General features: G+C 37.6%; 1 protein-coding gene across 1 annotated transcript in view; it reads left to right on the forward strand.

Moving 5' to 3' along the window:
* Positions 1–22,823, forward strand: part of Btaf1 (B-TFIID TATA-box binding protein associated factor 1) — an 80,785-nt gene that overhangs the window by 1,630 nt on the left and 56,332 nt on the right. Inside the window, 4 exon segments of the mRNA XM_034508182.2 lie at positions 9,736–9,859; positions 13,533–13,647; positions 15,352–15,495; positions 20,935–21,098. Coding sequence (XP_034364073.1) covers positions 9,736–9,859; positions 13,533–13,647; positions 15,352–15,495; positions 20,935–21,098 — 547 coding nt within the window.

A 22,823-nucleotide genomic window follows, 5' to 3' on the forward strand; every position in this document is an offset into this window, starting at 1 on the left:
GATGGTGCTTAAAAAGATCCGTCTTCGTTGCTTAGCGCTAATCTATAGACCCAAGTTTTGAAAGAAAGAGTGGGCTTTAAAGGCTTTTGGTCTTTATTATCTGGTTTCAAATGTGTGTGTATGTATATATATACATACACACACATATATATATATATTAATTCATTGCCTTAATTAAAGCCAGTCACATTTTATAGAAGCTTCTTCTGTGTGTGGCTTAGTAATCTAAATTTAAGCAAAGGCTTTGGGATGCCTTGTTTGTGGGGAGGTATTGGACTTTTAAAAATATTTGTGGATTTAGTTTGAAAAACAAACTTTGTAGTTTCAGGTATGATGTCATGCACTAAGCATAAGTCTCTGCTAAATAAGCTTCATTTTTCTCTTGTTGATATTGTGGAAATGGGGATTCAGTTAATTACTTTTTTGAAAAATAGGCAGAATATAGTTTGAGAAGTGGAAATCGTATGCCAGAATCAAATAAAAAATACTTTTGCATTGTTTATGTCAGTGTGCATAATTGTAGAGACCTCCTAACCCTACCCCACAATGGTTTCTCTGTGTAGCCTTGGCTGTCCTGGAACTTGTTCTCTAGAGTATGCTGGCCTTGAATTTAGAGATCCGCCTGCCTCTGCCTCCTGAGTGCTGGGATTAAAGGTGTGTGTCACCACTGCTCAGCATTTTAAGATCTTATAAACATTGGTACTGTTGTTCCTTCTTCTGTGGGAAATCTGGAATAGTCTTTGACTTTTCTGTCTTTTTCATTCCCTTTATCTAGCCAGTCTAATCCTGTCCCACCCTTCTAAGCTTCCTGCAGCCCTCTTGATTTTCTATAATTGCCACAGTCATCTACATTCCATCATCTAGTCCAAGGAGTGTGCAAGCACATACACAGACACACACACACACACACTTTTTCTTTTTTTTCCTTTCTTTTTCTTTTCTTTTCTTTCCTTTCCTTTCCTTTCTTTCTTTCTTTCTTTTTTTTTTTTTATTTTTTATTTTATTTATTTAGAGAAAGGGGTTTTATTTTGGCTCAGTTTGAGGGTAAAGTTGATCATGGTGAGGAAGGCATGTGGGGACATGAGACAGCCAGCCACTGCATCTACAGGAAGGTGTGTGGGACATGAGACAGCCAGCCACTGCATCCACAGTTAGGAAGCAGAAAGAAATGCTCTTTTAAAAATTTTGTGTGACTATGTAGAAGACAACTTGTGGGAGTTTTTTCCTTTCTAACTTGAGTTCTAGGGTTAGAATTCAGGTTCTTAGGGCCATAAGTCACCTGTATCATCATCATCTTCTTCTCCTCCTTCTCTCCTCCTTCTCCTCCTCCTCTTCCTCCTCCTCTTCTTCCTTTTCTTCTTCCTCTTCTTCTTCCTCTTCTTCTTCATGATCTGGCCAGCTCACAGCAGCCTTTTTCTTTGTACTTGTTCTTGTTGGCATCTCCGTATTATTTTATCACTTCAGTCGTGTTATTTGCTAATATGCACATTTTAATTTGATTATTTTTCTGCCTATAACTGACTAGCTTTCTGTTGCCTTAAGATGGGGTCCAAATCCCCAAACTTCTTGTAGATCTCTTGGTTTTTGCTACATCTTCCATCAAGTTCTCTGCACTTACGTCCTCCCTCCCTTCTATCTTCCTTCCCCAGAATGTTTTTATCTCCCATTCTTTTGTATCTGGAACACTTACTTATCTTTCCATCTTGTCTTTCTCGGTACAGTCTGAGCTGTGCCTAAGTGCCTACACACTTTGCTTGGAAGCCTTCTTTCTTAGTTTTACTTTACCTGTGCTATTTGCAGTGGTGTGTTTTTTGTCTCTCAAAGTATTTATCATACTTAGTAGCTGGCTGCCTAATTGTTCTCTTTTTTGTTGAATTAATAAATTCTGTTTGGGACAGAAATGTGTCTTATGATCTTTCCATCTTGAGCAGTGTGCCTGGTTTCTAGAAGCCATTCAATGCAGTTTATTTTTTTATTGTCTTTTTTCTTTTTGGAGACTGGAGTCTCCATGTAGTGCTCAAGCTATTTTTTTCATTTTCCCATAGCTGAGACCACAAGAATATGTCAACTTTCTCAATGAGTGTTTCCTAGTTCAGCTATAGGTTTTTTGTTGTTTGGTCATACTGGGGATTAAATTCAGGAACTTATGAATGCCAGGCAAATATTTTACCACTGAACTATAACTCTAGTTTTGGTTTTGTGAGGGAGACTCGGGATATTCATTCTAGGCTGGCCTGCAACTATCTTATCAGCCTGTCCTGCCTCTGTTAGGTTTATAGGTACACTAACAGGCCTGACACCTAACTAGGAATTTGCTGTTGTTGGGAAGAACATTTACTTTGCTTTGCATATTGCATATTTGTAAGTATACTTTATGTTTATAAGTATATATAAGTATATGTATATGTGAGCTCATATTTATAAGTATATTATATGTACTTATAAAAAGTATAGTGATTATTCTTTCAAAAGATTTATTTTTATTAGTTTTAATTATATATATGTGTGTGATGGCTTGTATCTGCTTGGCCCAGGGAATGGCACTTTGGAGTGTGGCCTTGTTGGAGTAGGTGTGTCACTGTGGGAGTGGGCTTTAATAACCTAGTCCTAGGTGCCTAAAAGTCAATCGTCCACTAGCAGCTTTCAGATGAAGATGTAGAACTCTGAGCTCTGTCCGCACCATGCCTGACTAGATGCTGCCCTGCTCCCACCTTGATGATGGACTGAACCTCTGAACCTGTAAGCCAGCCCAATTAAATGTTGCCCTTTATAAGTTTTGCCTTGGTCATGGTGTCCATTCACAGCAGTAAAACCTTAACTATGACAGTGTGTATGCCTGTATATGTGAGGATGTGCATGTGAGTGCAGGTTACCTTGGAGGCCAAAGACATCAAATTCCCTGGAGCTGGGATTACAGTTTATAGTGTGTGGCCTGACATGGGTGCTGGCAGTCAAACTCAGGTACTCTGGAAGAAAAGGAAAGAGTTCTAGACTGTAGAGCCATTGCTCTAGCTCAGAGGTGTGTGTGTGTGTGTGTGTGTGTGTGTGTGTATGTGTATGCATGCATGCATGCATGTGTGAGTATGCTGTTCGTGACATGCCAGAAGAGGGCATTAGATCCCATTACAGATGGTTGTGAGCCACCATGTGGTTGCTGCGAATTGAACTCAGGACCTCTGGAAGAGCAGCTATTGCTCCTAACCGCTGAGCCATCTCTCCAGCCCAGGATCATACTTTTAAAAAATAAATGATCAGAATGGTTTTAAATGTTTTAAAATAAGTTCTGTTATAACATGTTTTTTTGTGATGTAAAGTGTATGTAATGTAACCCTGCATTTTGTATGATCAAAAATATTGATTCTGCTTACATTCTTAGAAGGATTGGTTTTGTATTTTATAGCAAAGTATGAAGTGCACAATAAATTTTTGATCTGTGGATGAGAATATAAATCTTGAATAAATAACTGAGTTATTGAGTCTTTACGATTATGAACAAAGGCAACATTTGAAATTCTTTGTAAAATTCAGCAGAATATAATTGGAAGATAATGTGTCAACTTTAGTATTTAACTGGTGTTAAAATGTAGAGGCTGGAAAATCAGCTAAACTTACTATGTTTGTCCCATAAATTTTTGTACCTCACTACCCCCCACCAAATTAATACTTGGTAAGAGCTTGTACTGTTGCTTACCAACCGTTTTAAGTACTAGTTGCTAAATCTTTGAATTCCATCGTCTTGGCTTTGTGACACACTCTTCTGTTATCTTTTTAACTTAGTGGGAATTAGAAGCAGAAAGGGCAACTTTAGAGTGTTTCTTAAGACTTATTCATAGCCAGTGAATCTATAACTGTTAGTTAGATTTTAAGCTTAATGTAGATTTGCCTTTCTTTGAGACTGGGTCTTGCTTTTATAGTCCAGGCCAAACTCCAGTTGAGCCCTCTTTCAAACTTCTGACTGCTGGGCTTACAGGCTTGTATCACCGTACCCTGCTTAATGTAGATTAGAAAAGGTGTGTGTGAGGGAGAGGGTGAAGAGGGAGGGAGAGAGGGAGGGAAGGAGGGAGGGAGAGAGGGAGAGAGAGAAAGAAAAAGAGAGGGGGCAGACAGACAAGACAAGAAAGACAGACACTTGCTTAAATTGCAATTTGAGGGAGTTGGTTCTCTTTCACCATTTGAGTCTGGGGGATTGAACTCAGGTTATCAGGCCTATCAGTACCTACCTTTACTAGATGAGCCAGATCTGATACAGATTTTAAAAAAAGGATTGGTTTTGGTGTGGTTGCCTGTTTATGCCCTAAGTAATCAGGTTGACTGTTGTACAGTAATATTTTCGGTATGTTTTTCTTCTTAATTATGTGGGCTCAAGAATATAGTTTATATTATTTTTTCTCTGAATTATGTATAAAAGGTAATATGTAAAGTATTTCAACATTGAGGATTTGTTTTAGAAGCTGCATCCACCTCATTCCTCCATATATAATTGAAAGTGATATAACTACAAAAAATTCTGAGAAGAAAAAGGAAACTTGTCTCTTACCAATTGTTACACGGGACAGAACTTTTGCTTAGTCTTACTAATTCTCAAGACACTGCTGATACTTTAGAGAAACATTGTTTCAACAGTCCTATTTTATAAAATAAGAGGAAGTAGTAACAACTCCCCCCCCAACTTCCCCCCCCCCCCCAAAAAAAAAAAAAGATCTGGTGACTTGTAGTCACTTGTCTGCTTTCTCAGTGTTGAGCTTACATGCTGACAAAAGGAAGTTCCTTGATGTGGGAAAGTGCTAAGGGCAGGGGAAATAATTACTTACATGGGTCAAACAAGTCTGCCATGCCTGCCCCTCCTCCGTTACTATTAATGTTAGGCATTGTAAGACTGATAGGAAGTATTACTGTGAATTATATTTTATCAGATACTCCATTCAGATTTTATATTTTATCAAATACTCCATCAGGAAAAAGTAGAGGAAGTATTATAGAAGATTTTCCATATCACATGGTAAATTTCAACATGTTGATTTAGCTTATTTCTCAAAGTGCATTTATATAAGTTTGCTTTTTTATTTTAATTGTACCAAAACAAAATGCACCACTTTAACTACTTAAAAAGGTACAATTTCATAATTTGAAATTATATGTATTTATGTCAAAGAATCTAGCTTCCATTTTTTATCTTTAAGATAGAATCATGAAAGTGCTGTAAGTTGTTGGATGTGGATGGAGTATAAAGAATGGGCTGAGGGGATAGCCTGGCTTGATTACGCCTTCTCACCACCACTCATTAGTACTTACTGAATACTTCTATGTTCTACTTACTAGAATTATAATAAACAAATGCATTTTCTACCTGCGCTTGCACCTGACTCTGTGGTTTCACATCTTCCTGTTGCTTGTGAATGTCTTAAGTTAGTCTGCTTTCTTATTTAGAAAGAAACATCAGTGTGGTTTCATATTATTCTCAGTATGAACTAGAAGATGTACACGTTTGAACAGTAGAGAATCTTTCTGGTGAAGTATTCATACCAGCATTTATTCTCCTTATTTCTTAAAAAACACAAGCAATCTCTACATTAAATTTTACTACACTTTATCTACATGTGAAAAAATAAAATGGACAAACTTGACTTTAAAAAATATTTAGTGTGCGTGTGTGTGCTTGTGTGTGTTTCTGTTTGTATCTGTTGGTGCAGTAGCTGTGAAGACTTGATGGTGGCATCAGACCCAGGAACCGGAGTTAGAGGTGGTTATGAGCTGCCTGCCGGCTGTGTGGGAGCTGTCATGTGGGTGCTGGAACCAAACTCAGGTCCTCTGCAAGAGAAGCCAGTGCCTTAACTGCTGAACCATCTCTTCAGTAGATAGCTGGGTCATTACATTTTATGGTTACTTATTTCATGACCCCTGTGTTTTGGGCTAATCTGTAGCACTGTTAGTGTGGTCAGTCTCAGCTGAGATCACACCGATGCTTGTTGTGAACGATTTTGTCAGGTGTCCTTTCCCACTTTTTCAGAGATTAAATTCTAAGAATTCTAGTGAGGTGTTTTTGTTTTTTTAATTAACTGAAGTTGTAATCTGGGGCATGTCATAGTTCAAAATGTATAAGATTTCTGCTTCTTTTTATAGTCTACCTGTTACGAACTCTATTGCAAACATTTGGAGAGGAGAGGGATTACATTGCAGTTCCCTGCAAAACCTTCACAAACATCTCTATCCCCTTTTACGGCAATTTTCAGGGCATTTGTCTTAAATGAGTTTGAAACAACCCGTATCATGTTTTCTGTATTATTTCTCTGAATTGGAAACAGACTATTTCTTAGCATCATTAAATTCAAAACCAATGAATATTGTCAAATACAACTAACTACTTTATCTTGAAAATGTTTGTTTTGGTTTGGTTTTGTATTTTTTTGAGACAAGGTTTCTATAGTCTTGGCTGTTCTGGAACTCACTATGTAGACCAGGCTAGCCTCAAACTCACCTGCCTCTGCCTCCTGAGAGCTGAGGCATTAAGGGCATTCACCACTGCTGCCTGACAAAAAGATTTATATGTTAAAAAAAGATTTTATGTATATAGGTCTGTGTCTGAGTGTATGTATTGCTCCATGTGTTCATGGAGGCCAGAGAGTATTTTAGATCCCCTATGGCTGGAGGTACAGGTAGTTGTGAGCCATGTATTGTGGGTGTTGAGAACTGAACCTAACACCTCTGCAAAAGCCACAAGTGCTTTTTTTTTTTTTTTTTTTTTTTTGCACAGAACCATTTTTCTAGTCTGAAATACCTTAAATACTAGTTTAATTACTCTGTAGTGTCTGATACCTTCCATTCAACTTGACATTTGTTACCTTTGTTTTTTCCATCTGTATATCCTCGCAAGTATGAAGTTTTGTTTGCTTGTTTATTTGTTTAAGATAGGGTCTCAGTATGTAGCTCTGGCTACATAGTTCCAGAACTCATTTTGTATATGAGGCAGATCTCAAACTCAAAGAATTCTTCTGTGGAGGGTATTTTCTATTCCAACTATGGGTAAAGGCAAGTGTTTAGATAGTCATGAATGAACAAGAGGAAATGCAGTCTACTTGCACAGTATATGTGTAAATTAATTTTTTTCTAGAAGCTGTGTTGCATTTATTTGTCTTTAGCTTTAATTGTATGAAGGGATTTTCTTGAGCTATATCTTTCTTACAATACCCTTTAACTACAAAATGTAAATCATGTATCAGCATTTTGTTCTGAAACAGTTCAAAATATTTCAGTACATTAATATTGAGAGGAAAAGATATATTTTAGTTATATTTCTAACCAATTCTAATGATTTTGTGGTTAACATGACTCATTTTTAAAATACCATGTTTCTGCTGTTTGCCTCTTTGCCTCACTATGTAGCCTTGGCTGGCTTTGAACTCAGATCCACTAGCCTTGTCTTGAGTGTTGTCATTAAAGGCATGGGCTACCTATCCTGTCCTGTTTTCCTCTTTGTATGAAAGACATTCATTTATTTCATTTGTCCTCTAATCGTCCTTTTTTAAAATTTCTTCTCCTCCCTTTTCTTCTCTTTTTACTTTTTTTCTTAAATAAAAGGCTTTCAGAACTTTGTGGCTTTTTAGTTCTTTGTAAGATAAAAAGAATCCCAGAAGTATTATAAACCTTTTAGTTTATTAATGCTTAAAGCTTATGCCTAGCTTTGGGGCCTTGTTTGCCCTCCCTTCCTCATAGATAAATGTAAAATTATATTCACTAGTTCTCCCCCCCATGTCAGATGGGCAGGTCTTATAACCTTGCCCATTGTTGCCATCCATTCTGTTTAAAGTGTCCATATTCCCCAAATATGAAGGCATCTTCTACAGACATGGCTGTCACTTTACTTGAGTGGGTTAGTGGGCAAGGCTAGCCTTGTGGGGTATGTGGATAGGTAGGTGGAGTTTATGACTTTGACCACCCTCCTTACTCTAAGCATAATCTATTGTTATTTTATTGCACACCTTGCTTAGAAGTAGCAGAACTAGGGTTTGGATTTGTGTCATTCTCTCATATGTTGCAAGCTCAGGAATATATTAATTGTCATGTTTATCACTTCTGCAGATGACTTTATCTTTCAACTCTTGTAAACCTTAACTCTATTACAAGTTCATTTTGTGCTCTCCTACTTAGACTCTGTCTGCCACTAGTGAGCTTACCATCTTTTCTGTTTTTCTTCAGCTGCCCCTTTTGATTTCTTTCAATGATATCTTTTTTTCTTTTTATCGGTGGTGTGGGATGGGGAATTGTGTCAAATCCCAATATATAGCCCAGGCTGGTCTTGAATTTGGATGTAGCTCCCAAGTCGGTCTCAGTCTCAAACTGGTCATTCTGCCCTGTTTTCCTACGTACTGGGATTATAAGTTTGTACCATAAAGTCCTCCTTGATGTTTTCATTTCTAAGATTCAGAATCTTACAGTTCTTTCAACACCCTTGATGCTTTGCTTAATTACCACGCTGTGCATGTTTTGTTTAGATGCTTGTTTTGCTTCTGTATCATGAATTCTAGCTTCTTTGTATTTTTATACAGATTGTGCTTTAATTCTCTACAAGACTTTTTCCACTACTGCCAGATTAGTCTTCCTAATCCATAATTCCAGTTATACTTTGTGTGCTCTGCTCTCTTGTGCTGGTTTCTCTTGTCCTTTCTTTTTTTATAGAGCCCAGTCTGGCTTTGAACTCATAGTCATCCTGTTTCAGCCCACTGAGCACTCAAATAATTCTGCATCCCTATGCCTAGTCCCATCATTTTCTTGACCCAAGACTTTTGTTGCACTGTACAGTCAGGGATTCCACATTGTTTCTGTAGTTGTATTTCTTGTCCTTTTCTTTTTTCATTAGTTTATTATTTATTTATTTAGGCAAGATCTTTCTATGCAGTGCTGGCTAGTTGGGAAGTCTAGCTGGCTAGAACATGAAACCTTTCAGTTTTCAGTTCTCCACTCCACTCACCTTACAGATGAGTGTAATAATACCTAATATGCATCCTTTTCCATTCTGAAAATGTGGGGCCTAGAGGTACCAAGTCAGTCTCTCCAGATAATGTCTAATACTATTAGCCCTTATGGTAGCAATGACACAATACACATTTGTATGTGGTGAAGGGAATTTATAACTCCCTTCGTAGCTTGCCTCGGCCTCTCTTCCAGGTGCTAGAGTTGTACTTGACTCTCCCACTGTTTTCTAAGTTAACCCTGAGTTATAACCAAACCATGTTATTCATTTTGCAACTTATAATCTTTTGTTATTGCTAGCTCTTTTAAAATTTTATTTACTTTTGAGACAAGGACTTAAAGTTGAGCCTAGGCTGGACTGGAACTCACTATATAGCTTAGCAGCCTTGAGTGTGTGACAGTCCTGACTCACTCCCTGCTGCTGGGATTATTAGCATGAGCCACCACCCCAAAATCGTTGTAGGTTCCCGTTCCTTATTCCTTGAGAGGAAAGATAGGCATCTCTTATAGCCACAGCTTTTAAGGTTTTTCTATTTTTCGTTTTTAATCTTTTTTGAGGGAAGGCTTTGCATAGCCCAGGTTGGCCTTGAATTTTCTCTGTAGATTTGGTTGGCCTTTAACTCTTCATCTTTTGCTTCTCAGATGTGGGATAACGGGCACAAGCTGCCACACCTGGCATAGGGCTTTGTTTACAGGTTGAATACATATTCTGCCTCAAGCTTATGAGGAAACACATTCGGATTAACTGTTGTATTTTTGCTATTATAGACTTGATCGTCTTTTTATCTTACTGGATACTGGTACCACTCCAGTTACAAGAAAAGCTGCTGCACAGCAACTTGGAGAAGTGGTGAAACTTCATCCACACGAATTAAATAATTTGTTATCTAAGGTAAGAACTCAGCATTTTCTTAATGTAATGCAAGTGTAAAGACTTGTCTGTGGGCAGAGAAACAATAGGAAAGGTAAAAATCACCGTAAGTGACCTTGTGGTCTCTAAATTCCACTAAATATCTTTAGTTCTCAAAATATTTTTCAAAGATGCTATTTTTTAAAAGATATAAAGTATTTAAATCAGTTTTAGTTGTTTTAAAGGATCTGTCAATATTGAAACTTTTGCTTGTATGACAAATTTGAATCTGACCCAAATTGTTAATGAAGTAAGTTGTTAATCTGGTTTGTTAGTGGTCTAACTTGTTCTTAATGGCTAATAATTACATGACAGTTGTTGGTGGTTTTCAGATGGATGAGTGCTCATGTGCGTACTTGAACATATAAGATACTAACTGAGCTGTCCGGAATGGGAGATTTTTCTGCTTTGGTGGATCACTGTTTCAGTAATCCTAGTATATGTCTTTGCCTATGCAGTGGCTGAATTTTTGCTTAACTCTGTGGGTATGTTGAAGTCCACCAATACATTAATATTTGAGAAATGTTAAATTCCTTAGCATGCAAAATAAAGCAGTGACACTTTGGGATGATAGGAGCATATGACTGCCCAGACATTGGAAGCCGTAAGGGAGTCTAGTCTAACCCTCTCCTTTCATTCTCATTTGTCTCTCCTCCGAGACATAGGAGTCAGAGTTATAAATTCCCTTCACCACATACAAATGTGTATTGTGTGACTGCTACCATAAGGGCTAATAGTATTAGACATCATCTGGAGAGACTGACTTATTACCTCTAGGCCCCACATTCTCAGAATGGAAAAGGAACTGAGAACCGAAAGAAGGGACTATTATTCTCCCCCCTCCCTCCTTTTTTTTTTTTTTTTTTTTTTTTGTTTTTGTTTTTGTTTTTGTTTTTGTTTTTTGTTTGGTTTTTTGAGACAGGGTTTCTCTGTGTAGTTCTGGCTGTCCTGGAATTCTGTAGACCAGGCTGGCCTTGAACTCAGAAATCCGCCTGCCTCTGCCTCCCAAGTGCTGGCATTAAAGGTGCGCGCCACCACTGCCTGGCTCCTTTTGGGTTTTTCATGACAGGAGTTTATTTTTTTTCTGTGTAGCTTTGGCTGTCCTGGAACTTGCTTTGTAGATCAGGCTGGTCTTGAACTCAGATATCTTCCTACCCCTGCCTTTTAAGTGCTGGAATTTTAAGGCTTGTGTCACCACTGCCTGGCTTAGGAGTTCTTTTCTTTTCTTCTCTTTTCTTTTTAAATTTAAGAATTTATTTCTTTATTTTATGTATATTTATGTTCTATTTGCATGTAAATGTGCATGCCAGAAGAGGGCAGTCGGATCCGGTTACAGGTGGTTGTGAGCCAGCATGTGGTTGCTGGGAATTGAACTCAGGACCTCTGACCTCTGACCTCTGACCTCTTAACCACTGACTCCAGACCATGAGTTCTCTTCTTAATTCTGACTTCAACACATTGACTGCTATCAAGTTGTTTCAAAATATTTGTCTTTAGCACCTTCTTGTTTTTTTTGTTTCAACTCTTAATATTTTCCTGGACTATTTGGTGTGGCTGTACAGATGGCTTAGAGTTTGAATTCTTGCTGCTGTTGCAGAACTGGATTTTGGTTTCCACACATGCACATGGTGGCTCATAAACTCTGTAACTTCATTTATAGGAGATCCTATTTTATCTTCTGGTCTCCTAAATCACCAGGCACATGTGTAGGTGCCCATACATGCACACAGGCATGCACACAGGCATGCACACAGGAAAATACTTAATCTATAAAATAAAAGTAAGTAAATACTCCCATCCAATTTATAACCATTAGATATATGTTTCTGTATACTTAATATATCACTTTGTGTACAGCAGGCATCATAGCAATCTAATTTTTTATTATTTATTTTGGTTTTCTGAGACATTGTTTCTCTGTGAAGCTCTGGCTGTCCTGGAACACACTCTGTAGGCCAGTCTGCCTTGGAACTCATCCACTTGCCTCTGCCTCCCAAGTGCTGGGATTAAAGCCTTGCACCACCATTATTAGGCACAACAATCTAATTTTAAAATGTTTTTATATCACAATAGAAAGATGCCATATTTTTTTTTAGCAGTTGCTTTAGCACATACTCCATATTTAATCACATACTCAGCGTTAGCAACCATTTCACTAACTGTGGATGTGTCTGTTTTGTGCAAAACAAATTGTGTAATGTGTGATCTTTTACGACATGTTCCATGTAAAATAATGTGTTCATTTTGTCGTGTTTTATTACTTTAATCCTCTATATTGCAAAATGATATTTAATTCTGTGGATATGAATGAACAGAATTTATACAGTGTATATACCTCTTATATGTTAATCAGCCGATGGACTTTATGTTTTGAAAAAAATAATGCCATAAAAATGTACATTTTTAAAAATTGTATGAAGGTAAAGTTTTTGCTCTAGTCTGTTTCTTTTTTTTTTTTTTTTTTTTTTTAAGTTTATTTTTATGTGTATGGGTGTTTTGCCGGCATATATGTTTGTATGTGCAGTTACTCGTGGAGCCCAGAATGGGGTTGTGGATCCTTTGGAAGTGGAGTTAAGGCATTGTGAGCCACTTGATGTGATAGGAACCACAGTGAGGTCTGCTGCAGAAGCAGCACGTGCTTAACCACTAAACTGTGTCTCCAGCTGACAGTCCCCTTTTAAAATGATCAAATACTTTTAGTTTTCTAATAGTAAGAAATGTACCATAGTCAAAAGACAAACCATAAATGTAAAAATACCAACTTTACAGAAGATTCATTCCATATTATAAAAAGTATTCAGTGAGGTACAAAAAGAAGTAAACCAATAGTGAACAGCAGGTATGAACAAGTAGCTATTAAAAAGAATGCTAGTCAGGGTGGTGCACACCTTTAACTCCAGCACTCAGAAGGCAAAGGCAGGTTGATTTCTATGAATTGGTGGGCAGCCAGGTCTACATAGTGAGTTCTATCCAGGCCAGTCAGGGCTTCACAGTGAAACAGTCTTCAAAAAGCAAATCCTAAAACAAAATCAAAACTATGTATAGGTAGTATAATTGCAAACAATACCAAGCCTTTGGTAAGTAAAGAAATACCACCATTCCTGGTTTATTACTTGGGTTCTAGGGATTATTGAATTTAGGTCTTCATGCTTGCCTGACTGCAGCTTACTTACTAATGAGATATCTTGCCAGCCCAATTTTGCTTTTCAGTTATTAGTGATGTTATTTTAAAAATGCCTTTAAATATTTTATTGTTTTTCTTTTTTCCCTTTTAAAGATGGTAGCGAGGGCAAGAGAAATGGCTCAGTGGGTAAAGGAGCATTCTGCCAAGCCTGGGAACCTGAGTTCAGTTCCTAGACCCAGACAGTGGAAGGAGAGAACCAGTTTCTGAAAGTTGTTCTCTGACTTCCACATGTGTGTGAGCATAATGAGCGTTAAAAAAAACAAAAATAAAAACAAACAAATAAAACAAAAAACCCAAAAAGTGATAATATTTTCTGTGAATAATCACATTTTTTAGTTTAATAATTTTAAAATGTTTTATATATCTTTGAAGGATTTCAGGTTATAAATTAGTAACAAATTAATATTTTTTTCTGGTTACCTGGAGCAGACTTTTATTTTGAAATTAATTATTTTATTTTATAATTTTAAGGTGTTAATATATTTAAGGAGTGCAAATTGGGACACCCGGATCGCAGCAGGACAAGCTGTTGAAGCTATAGTGAAAAACGTGCCTGAGTGGAACCCAGTACCTAGAGCAAAACAAGGTGCCTGCCTTTAAAGTGGAGAAGTAGTCTGAACTAAAACATAACTGTGGATGAAGAATGCAGCTAATAATTTCAATTTTAATTGAAAGGGTTAATTTTCATGTTTTCAGATTCAGCTTTGCTAGGAAAGAATATTAAGTTGTTTTTTGCCACTAAACTTAAAAAGAAAAACTGCTAGGTAAACAATGTTTTCATATGTATTTCTAAAATTATTTAATACTATAGTGTACTAAATGTATTACTTCCCTTTAAGGAATGAATATTTCTGAAACAATTCCTTTTTCACTGTTGTTTAAAGATTGTATAGTGTGGTATTTTTTAAATTTTAGCCTCGTTTATGTATGAGGACTTGGCAAGCTAATTCTTGAGTCATGTTTTCCCTCAGGGTCTTGTTTGTTGTTTTGATTTTGTGGTGTTGAGGAATGAACCTAGGGCCTTGTGGGTGAAAGGTTCTGCCATCTCAGATTAATGGGTTTTTGTTGTTGGTCTCTATGGATGTTGTATAGAGGTAAAAGATTGCACTTATTTTATGATTGCCTATGCTCGTGTTTTAAAGTAAGCCATATGCCTTTGAAAAAGCTATAAGGCATACATTTTTAATTAATCAAACTTTTATTGTGTATTATTTTATCTAAATTTTGTGTTTTAAAATCCAGCAACATAATGTCATTTATGTTGTAGTATGAAGTCTATCAAAGGACAGAATTATAGGTTTAGTTTTCAGGCATTAATTGAAGGTTTTGATTTGTTTGTTTTTTATAATCAATATTCCTTAATTGAGAATTCAATAAGGAGCAACTAGAGTAATTTTTAGTTTATTAATATAAATCTTTCTTAAAAGTTTTTCCTTTTATTTTTGATGTGTTTTTTTGAGTTTTTGTGTTAATTTGCCTTTATCAAATGTAAACCCAGAACCCTCCTATTTCCAGCTCATTATCTCCAATTATCTTGGTGAATAGATATAATGTAGCTCATTTTATTGAACTAATTATATTAGCATTAAAGTTTATACTGAAACTGCTTATAAGAAACCATGAGGTTTTTGTTTCTTTGTGTTAAGTTAAGCAGGTATGCTTTACAACGAATGACTACAGATGCTGGATTGACTGTTGTGTAGTAAGCAACAGTTTAACATTTGCAGCTGACCTTTTTGGGGAAGAACGTAGAACATTGTGAAGATATTCTTGGGTTTCAAATGGGTGTATAATTTCAGTAGCTTGTCATGTTTACAAGTAGAGTATGGAAAGCAAGTCCTATTGAATGACTTGTTTATATCTTGGCTATTCCTTGGACATAGGGGGAGACTGTTTTTAACTTATTTATGATTACATTTTGTGCATGTTTGTCTTCAGGTACAATTACCTCATGCTGTGACCCTGGAGGTCTTTAGCCCTTAAACAGTAAATTAAAGTATAATATTTAACATATGTATCAACATGGGGATGCATTTCTTCCTATAGTATACTTTCATGGTTGGAAACATGTATATACCACCTTACCATTTTTATGGTTTGTAGAAGGGGAGTCACCAGGTTAATAGTTGATTTTCAGCTAACTAAGAACTGACTATAGATAAATCACAATAGTTTTCTATTTATTTGTTTCTCTTAAATATTAGCCAGTTCTGCAAGTAATGATATGTCATGTTCTTTCATTCTGGTCTTTTGACTATATGGTCAAATAATATTTTTAAACTTCATCTAGAACCCACAGAGAGTTCTATGGAAGATTCATCTACTACAGATCGATTAAATTTTGACAGATTTGATATATGTAGATTGTTACAGCATGGGGCATCACTTTTGGGGTCTGCTGGTGCAGAATTTGAAGTTCAAGATGAAAAATCAGGTTAGTAGTCCTGGAGAAGTCTGAAATTTTGCTCTCAAATTAATTTACAGTTGTGCTGTGCAATATATAAGGAATCATGAAATGTAAATTGACTGAAGTTTTTATGTATGGGAAGTTATGGGTAGACAAAGTAACTAACAGTGCTTGTTCTAAAGCTGCAGAAATAAGAACCAGTACAAATTGGGGCAATGTTTTTACAGTTCTGGGAATTTGAAGGTTGTTTTATTATTGTAGTGTTGGAACTTGTACCTATGTCCAAAGTAAAAAGTTGAAATTAAAATTAAACCTTGGGTAGATAAATGGCTCATTATCTTTAAGCTTTCAGAATATATTAGATACAAAGGTAATTAAATACCTTGAGTGTAGTGGCTCATACCTCAGAATGCTAACTCATTTGGAGGCTGAAACAGGATCATTTGAGTCCAGGAATTTGGAATTAGTCTGTGTGACATAGGGAGATCCTGCATCAAAAAAAATTTAGAACCAAAAAGGGTGATTACAGGAAAATAAGTGGTTTTCCTAGTCAAGATTGTGGCCTTGAGTAGAAAAAACTCTGTTTTTAAAAGATTTCTGTAAATAAATAGGTTGTCTCTTAATTTAAAAAAGGAAACAGGGTGTGATATCACATACTTTAATCCCAACAGAGGCAGGTGGATTTCTTTGAGTTCCAGACCAGTCTGTTCTACATAGTAAGTTCTAGGCCAGACAAAGCTACCTGTGAGATTTTTAAGTGATAGATGATATCAATATGATTTTGATTATGGTCTGTGTAATTTGTTTTTTAAAAGCCATTTATTATTGTATGTTTGTATATGTAGGGTAAGGAGCTTGTATATCATGTTGTACACCTAGAGTTGGAAGAAATTATTTAATTCTTGCTTTCCACTGGGTGGGTTCTAGGGATTGGACTCAGGCCAAAAGGTTATCAATTTGCCTAGCCCATCAGCCTTCTGCTTTCATTTCTCTGGCATATTTAAGATGAAGTGAGTTGCTGATCAGTCAGGTGGAAGTTCTAAGTTTTCTGTAGTGCCTGCATTATTTCACATGGCCACCAATTGCAATTTGGTGGGATCAAAGGGATTGCATTTCTTTCTTGCTGTAGCCAGAATTTTTCTTGGCATGCTAGGAACTGAACTTATAGCATCATTCATGCTGCAAGATCTACCAGTGAGTTACACCCCACCTCTTCGTTCCTTTTCCCACTTTTGTTTGGGTGTTTGTGTGTAGGCATATGTGCACATGTGTATTCATGAGGGCCAGAAGTCAACCACCTCCTGTTCGTGTTGATTTTTTTCAGAGAGGGACTCAGCTTTTCCTAGAACTTACTGGGCTGTGTGGACAGTGAGCTCCAGAGAGCTCTGGTTTAATTTTTCAAGATGGGGTTTCTCTGTGTAACAGAGTTCTGGTTGCCATGAAACTCGATTTGTAGTTCCCTCTGTCCAACCTCCCACTATCAGTGATAGCACACAAGTCTGTGCTATGAGGCCAGAGTTCTGAAGGCCCCTGAAATCAGGTGCTCTCTTTCCAGCCCCCATTTTTATTTTTTTATTTATTTTTGTTGTTGTTGTTGTTTGTTTTGATAGTAGTCACCTTAAAGATATGAGACACTCTTGTTTTATGGCTGAATAATATTCTACTGTGTGGATACCATGTTTTGCCTGTCTTTTCCTCATTTGAGTGTTTCCACTTTTTGGCTTCTGTCTAGGGCTAGTGAGATAGATGGCTTACTGTTGAAGTGTATTGCTCTGCAGAGATCCATGTTTGGCTCTGAGCCTGTATTCCAAGTGATGAAACTACCTGTAACTCCAGCTCAGGGGGAATTCAGTGCCTCTGCTCTGTGCACCTATCTCTTCTGCCATACACATTAAAAATAAAAAAAATACTAAAAGGAATAAGTTACTGTAAATCATTTAAAAGTTTTTGTATGAACATGTTTTCATTCTTTGGAGTAGAATGCTGAGTTATATAGTAAGCATGTTTTTCTTTTGAAACTACCAGGGTTGTTTGTTTTGTTTGTTATATTTTGGTTTAGTTTTTCGAGATGGGGTTTCTCTGTGTAACAGAGTCCTGGCTGTCCTGAAACTTGATTTGTAGACCAGTCTGGCCTTGAACTCACAGAGATCTGCCAGTCTCTGGCTTAGTGCTGGGATTAAGGGCGTGCACTACAATGGCTGGTTGAAACTACCAGTTTTTACAAACTGGCTGCACCATCTGATATTCTACCAACAGTGTATGGAATTCGAATTTTTCTACAACCTTGTCAACACTTTATTCTCTAACTTTTGATGCTAGCCTTACTTGCTAATGTGAATGCTATCTCTGTGGTTTTTATTTGTTCTTTTCAGCTGACTAGTGATGTTAAGCATCTTTCTTTTCATGTATTTGTTGTCCATTTTTATCTCTTCTTTGTAGAAATGTCTGTTCAGAGATATCTGATCACACTGTGAAACCCAGGATTGTGGTAGTGAGGCTGAGCCTTCGCATACACCTTTAATCCCTCTGGCTGGAAAATAGATATGCCCTTAGTACTCACCTTTAATTCTAGACATGAAGGTAAAGTTAGTTTGTAGAAGGAAGCACCCTTGTTTGAAAGTGATGTCTAATTGAGTGGCAGACAAAGTGATGAGTCAGAGAAAGATTTGACAGACTAGGATATGCCCAACTCTCACAAGGAGAGGAAAAAGGGGCTAGTTAAAGAGAGCACTGCAGAGGGAGAAAGAAGAAGGAAGTTTTACCTGGACTGTTGTACAGAGACAGGTTGCAGACAGAGAACAGGCTAGATACAAGGAGAAGACAGAAGGAGCCAGAAGATTAGAACAGATTGCTGAAGTTAGTATGAGGTCAAACAGAGCAATTCAGGAGAGGCAGAGAAAAGGAGTGTGTGTGTTTGGGGGTGTTGGTGTTGGTGGTGGTGTTAGATTGAATCAGTCATCAGTCAGCTTGGAGAGGAGTTAGAGCCAGAACAGCTGAATTGAATCATCCAGCCAGAGATCAGAACAAGGAAAGGACAACCTTATTCAGCAGCAAGTCTCAGAGGCTGAAAACATTCTAGCCTAAGTAAGATTGTATGGAGGCTAGAGGCTTCTAAGACTAGGCCGAGGTTAGCAGAGGCCATAAGCCTCAGAGATGACAATTACTACAGGCGAATAAGATACTTTTACAAGAGACTTTGCTCATTTCGTCCTTTATTATGATTTAGAAGCATTCTTTATATGTTCTAGATACAAGTTCCTTATCAGATATGATTTGTATATTTTGTTTATTTTGTGGGTTGCCCTTTTATTTTCTCAGCAATATTCTTTTTCTTATTATGGAGCTGGTGATTAAACCCAAGGCCTTGCACATATTTTGCTACTGTTCTATCACTGAATTATAATCATTTTCTTGATGATATTCTTTGAAGCATGAAGTATAATCTTACTGGGTTCAATTTATGTATTTTTCTTTTGTTTTTCAATTTTTGTGTGCCATATGTAAGAAATTCTAAATCAAGCTAATTTACTAGTATGCATTGTTCTAGTTTTTTAGTTTTAACAAGTTTTTAAATCAAGAAGTATCAACTTCCAATTTTGTTGTCTTGGGTTTCTGGGATCTGGAGTTAGGTAGTTGTGAGTGATAGTGCTGAGGACTCTGGAAAAGCAGCAAGTATTTCTAACCTCTGAGCCATCTCTTTAGTTCCACTCTTGGTTCTGTTTAAATTACATTCTGTTTATTCATCTGTGCATGTGTGTGAGTGGCTATGCAAGAGCCAAGGTGTCCTTGTGGAAATCAGAGGAAGCTTGCAGTAGTTAGTTTTCTTCCTTCACCTTATGGGTCCTGGGGACCAACATTGGCTCACCAGACTTGGAACAGCCCCTTTATCCACTGAGCCCTCTAGCTACCTGGGGATAAGGTCTGTTTTGTTTTGTTTTGTTTTGTTTTATTTTATTTTATTTTGAAACAGGGCCTCCCTTTATAGACCAAGGTGACGTAAAACTCAGATCTACCTGCCTCTGCTTCCTAGTGCTGTTTATAAGAAAGTATTTTTATATAGAGCTTAAAATATTATCTTAGCTGGTTTAAGGCCAAGTTTTAATTTTTTAAAAAAATTATTTATGTCAGACAGTGAGACATTTTAAAACTTACCTACTTTAATTTCCTTTGTTGTTTGGGCTACACCATCTCAGAACATATAAAAGAGCACTCTGGGAGTAAGCATTCATTTGTCGATCTTCTTCTGTCAAACAATCTAGATTTTGGTATTATAGCCTGTCATCATCCTTCAGAGTAGGTACAAGATGTGTAGCTATAAAATAAGACTGATTTTCTTAGGAATGAATCGTCTTATCTCATGTGTACTTGGGAACTGAGAGAAGGGCAGCTAGAATCTCAGGGAAATTAGGACATTGTTCTCTAGTGATTATAGGTAACAAAGTTTATGGGCTCTTCGAATTCAGTTGGGCAGAAGAGATCTTAGTCTTCATCTCCTTTTCCTCATCCTCATCCTCCTCATTCCTCACTTACTATTACTACTTCTTTCTCTTCCTCCTCTTCCTCCTCCTCCTCTTCTTTCTCTTCTTCCTTCTCCTCTTCCATCACCACCACCACCACCACCACCATCACCACCACCAGGTCTCACTTTTATATCATGATCCTCCTGACTCAACCTTCTAGGTAGCTAGCAGTACAACTCTGAGACTCCATACCTGACAAAAAGTGTTTACCTTCCTTATTATTGTGGTTATTTTCTACCTGCCTTCTTGCATGTTTTCCTGTCTGTCTTTCTGTCTGTCTTTTTTGTCTCTCCCCCAACTCCTTTTTAGACGTGTCTCATTAGTCAGCACTAGTAGACCTAGTTGGCCTGTCTCTGCCTTCTGAGTGCCACTCTGCTTGTCTCTGGTTTTGTTTTGTTGTTTCTGATATTTGTTTGTTTGTTTTTGAAACAGGGCCTCATTATGTAGCTTTGGTTATCCTGGAACTCACTATGTAGACGAGGTTGGCCTACTCACATAGATCCATCCACCTGTCTCTGCTTCTCAAGTGTTGGGATTAAAGGGATGCACCACCATTCCTTGCTCTAGTTTTGTTATTTTGTGACAATCCTACTGTTAATCCAGCCTGGCCTTGAATTTAAACTATGTAACCCTGGTTGGCCTCAACTATGTGGCCTAGACTGGCCCCCTACTGCTACCCCAGCTTTCTGAGTATTGGAGTTACAGACATGTGGTACAACTTAAAATTAACCAAGCAAATGTCTGTTTTTTAATAATTTTTTTTTTCTTGTAGTGGGAGTCTGTTGAGGCAGGTTTTTTTCTTTGTGGACCAGACTAGTCTTGAAGTCAGAGAGATCCGACTGCCTCTGCCTCCTCAATGCTGGGATTAAAGGTGTGCATCAGAGCTGCCTGGCTAGTAAAACTTTGTTAACTGAATGGAGGGATTGTATTTCTTCTTTGTTAATAGGTGAAGTGGATCCTAAAGAGAGGATAGCACGTCAACGGAAATTATTACAGAAGAAACTTGGACTTAATATGGGAGAAGCAATTGGAATGAGTACTGAAGAACTCTTCAACGATGAAGATTTGGATTATAACCCAACTTCAGCAGCCCTTGTAAACAAACAATCTGTAGGTAAAACATTGGGTTGCTTGATTTCAAGTAACAACACAAAGAGCTTGCTTCACCTTGTTATGCAATTGCACAAGAAAAATGTTGTGCTTACATCTACTCGTTGCCTTGTCGTGCCACTCTGACTCACTGTCTCAAGCTGAGACTCTGGCATAGTCTACAGACGAAATCCCGCCAATTCCTACACATCAGACTGGTAGATAAGTGCTGTGCTGCACTGTGCACGTGCCACTAGTACTGAAAGATCCTAGTTGCTTAAGTGGATAAAAGTCATCTTTTGAGAGTGAGAAAAGGACTATCACAGATCTGAAGATAATAGAAATGCCATTCATAGTTCTAAAAATAAAGAAGAAATAAGATATTTTTAAAAAACAGGAAAATAGAATACAAGAATAAAAATGTAATATGATAATTGAACGAACAAATCAATAGATGGCTACAAGCTACAGTGCATTCTGGGAACCAAATTCAGATCCTCTGCAAGAGTAGCAAGCACTTTTATCTGCTGAGCCATCATCTCCCCAGTCCCCACAGTTATCTTACCAATAATTTAGGAATACAAACTTGAGGTTGGGGATTTAGCTCAGTGGTAGAGCGCTTGCCTAACAAGCACAAGGCCCTGGGTTTGGTCCTCAGATCTGAGGGGGGTGGTGGGGAAGGAACACTGTTGTAGTAAAAATTAAAATACGGCCACTGGTCAAGCCGACGGTGGCTCTGCCTAGCTCAGCCATGTGGCCAGGGGCCACATGCACACTGCAGCTAGAGCTAGATTGGCTCTGCCAATCTTCCAGGCTGTCTCCGCAAGGCTGCACTGAGCCCGGACCATCCCACCATCCACACAGGCTGGGTAGAAAAATGAGACTCTAATGCTTAAATATTAATCAAAGGCTTTATATATTTAGTAATGCTCAATAACAAGATGCCCATACAATCAGAGGTATAATCCAATACCCAACCTAGATATACTGCCAGAGACACCTGAACATCTGCCTCCATCTTCCCCCCTCTCTCCTCTCTCCCGTCTCCTAGCTCCTCCTCTTCCTTCTCCTCTTCCTCTCCTTATTCCTCTTCCTCTCTTTACTCCTCCCACCTTAGCTCCTCCTACAGAACACAAACTTTTCTGTTCCTATAGGCAGTCTGTTTAGAGTTGTGTATCTTTTCTAAAATTTCTATGTGGGTGCTGAGGCTTCAAACTCAGTTCCTCATGCTTGCCCAGCAAGTACTTTATTAACTGAAATTTGTATATACTGTACTATTGTGTGTGTCCCACACACAATAATTGAAGACATACTGTCCTTTCCACCCACTAAGTATAGTTTAGTATACCAGTATATGTAGATTAAACACATTTATGTGTGCGGTGTATGTATGTGCTTGTGCGGTTATATCCATGAGTGCTTCCAGGTGTATTTGTTTATTACACAGTTTCTATAGTGTCTTCAATGAACAGAAAAAGACCAAAACAAGCAGGAAGTGGCTATGAGGAAAGAAAGGATCATGTGGCTAAGTTGATGATAGAATACTGGACCAGTCAGTCACTTAAGGCAATAATTCTCTTCTTTTTTCTCTCTCTCTTGCTTCTGCTGCTGCTTCTCCTCCTCTTCCTCCTCCTCTCCTTCCTCCTCCTCATCCTTCCTCCTCCTCCTCTTCCTCCTCCCCCTCCTTCTTCATCACATGATAAGCATCAGTTTCTTTTGAGATTTTATTTTTATAACTTTTGATGA

The sequence above is a fragment of the Arvicanthis niloticus genome, chromosome 1 (genome assembly GCF_011762505.2).
Source record: "Arvicanthis niloticus isolate mArvNil1 chromosome 1, mArvNil1.pat.X, whole genome shotgun sequence".
In the NCBI taxonomy this organism is placed as follows: domain Eukaryota; kingdom Metazoa; phylum Chordata; class Mammalia; order Rodentia; family Muridae; genus Arvicanthis; species Arvicanthis niloticus.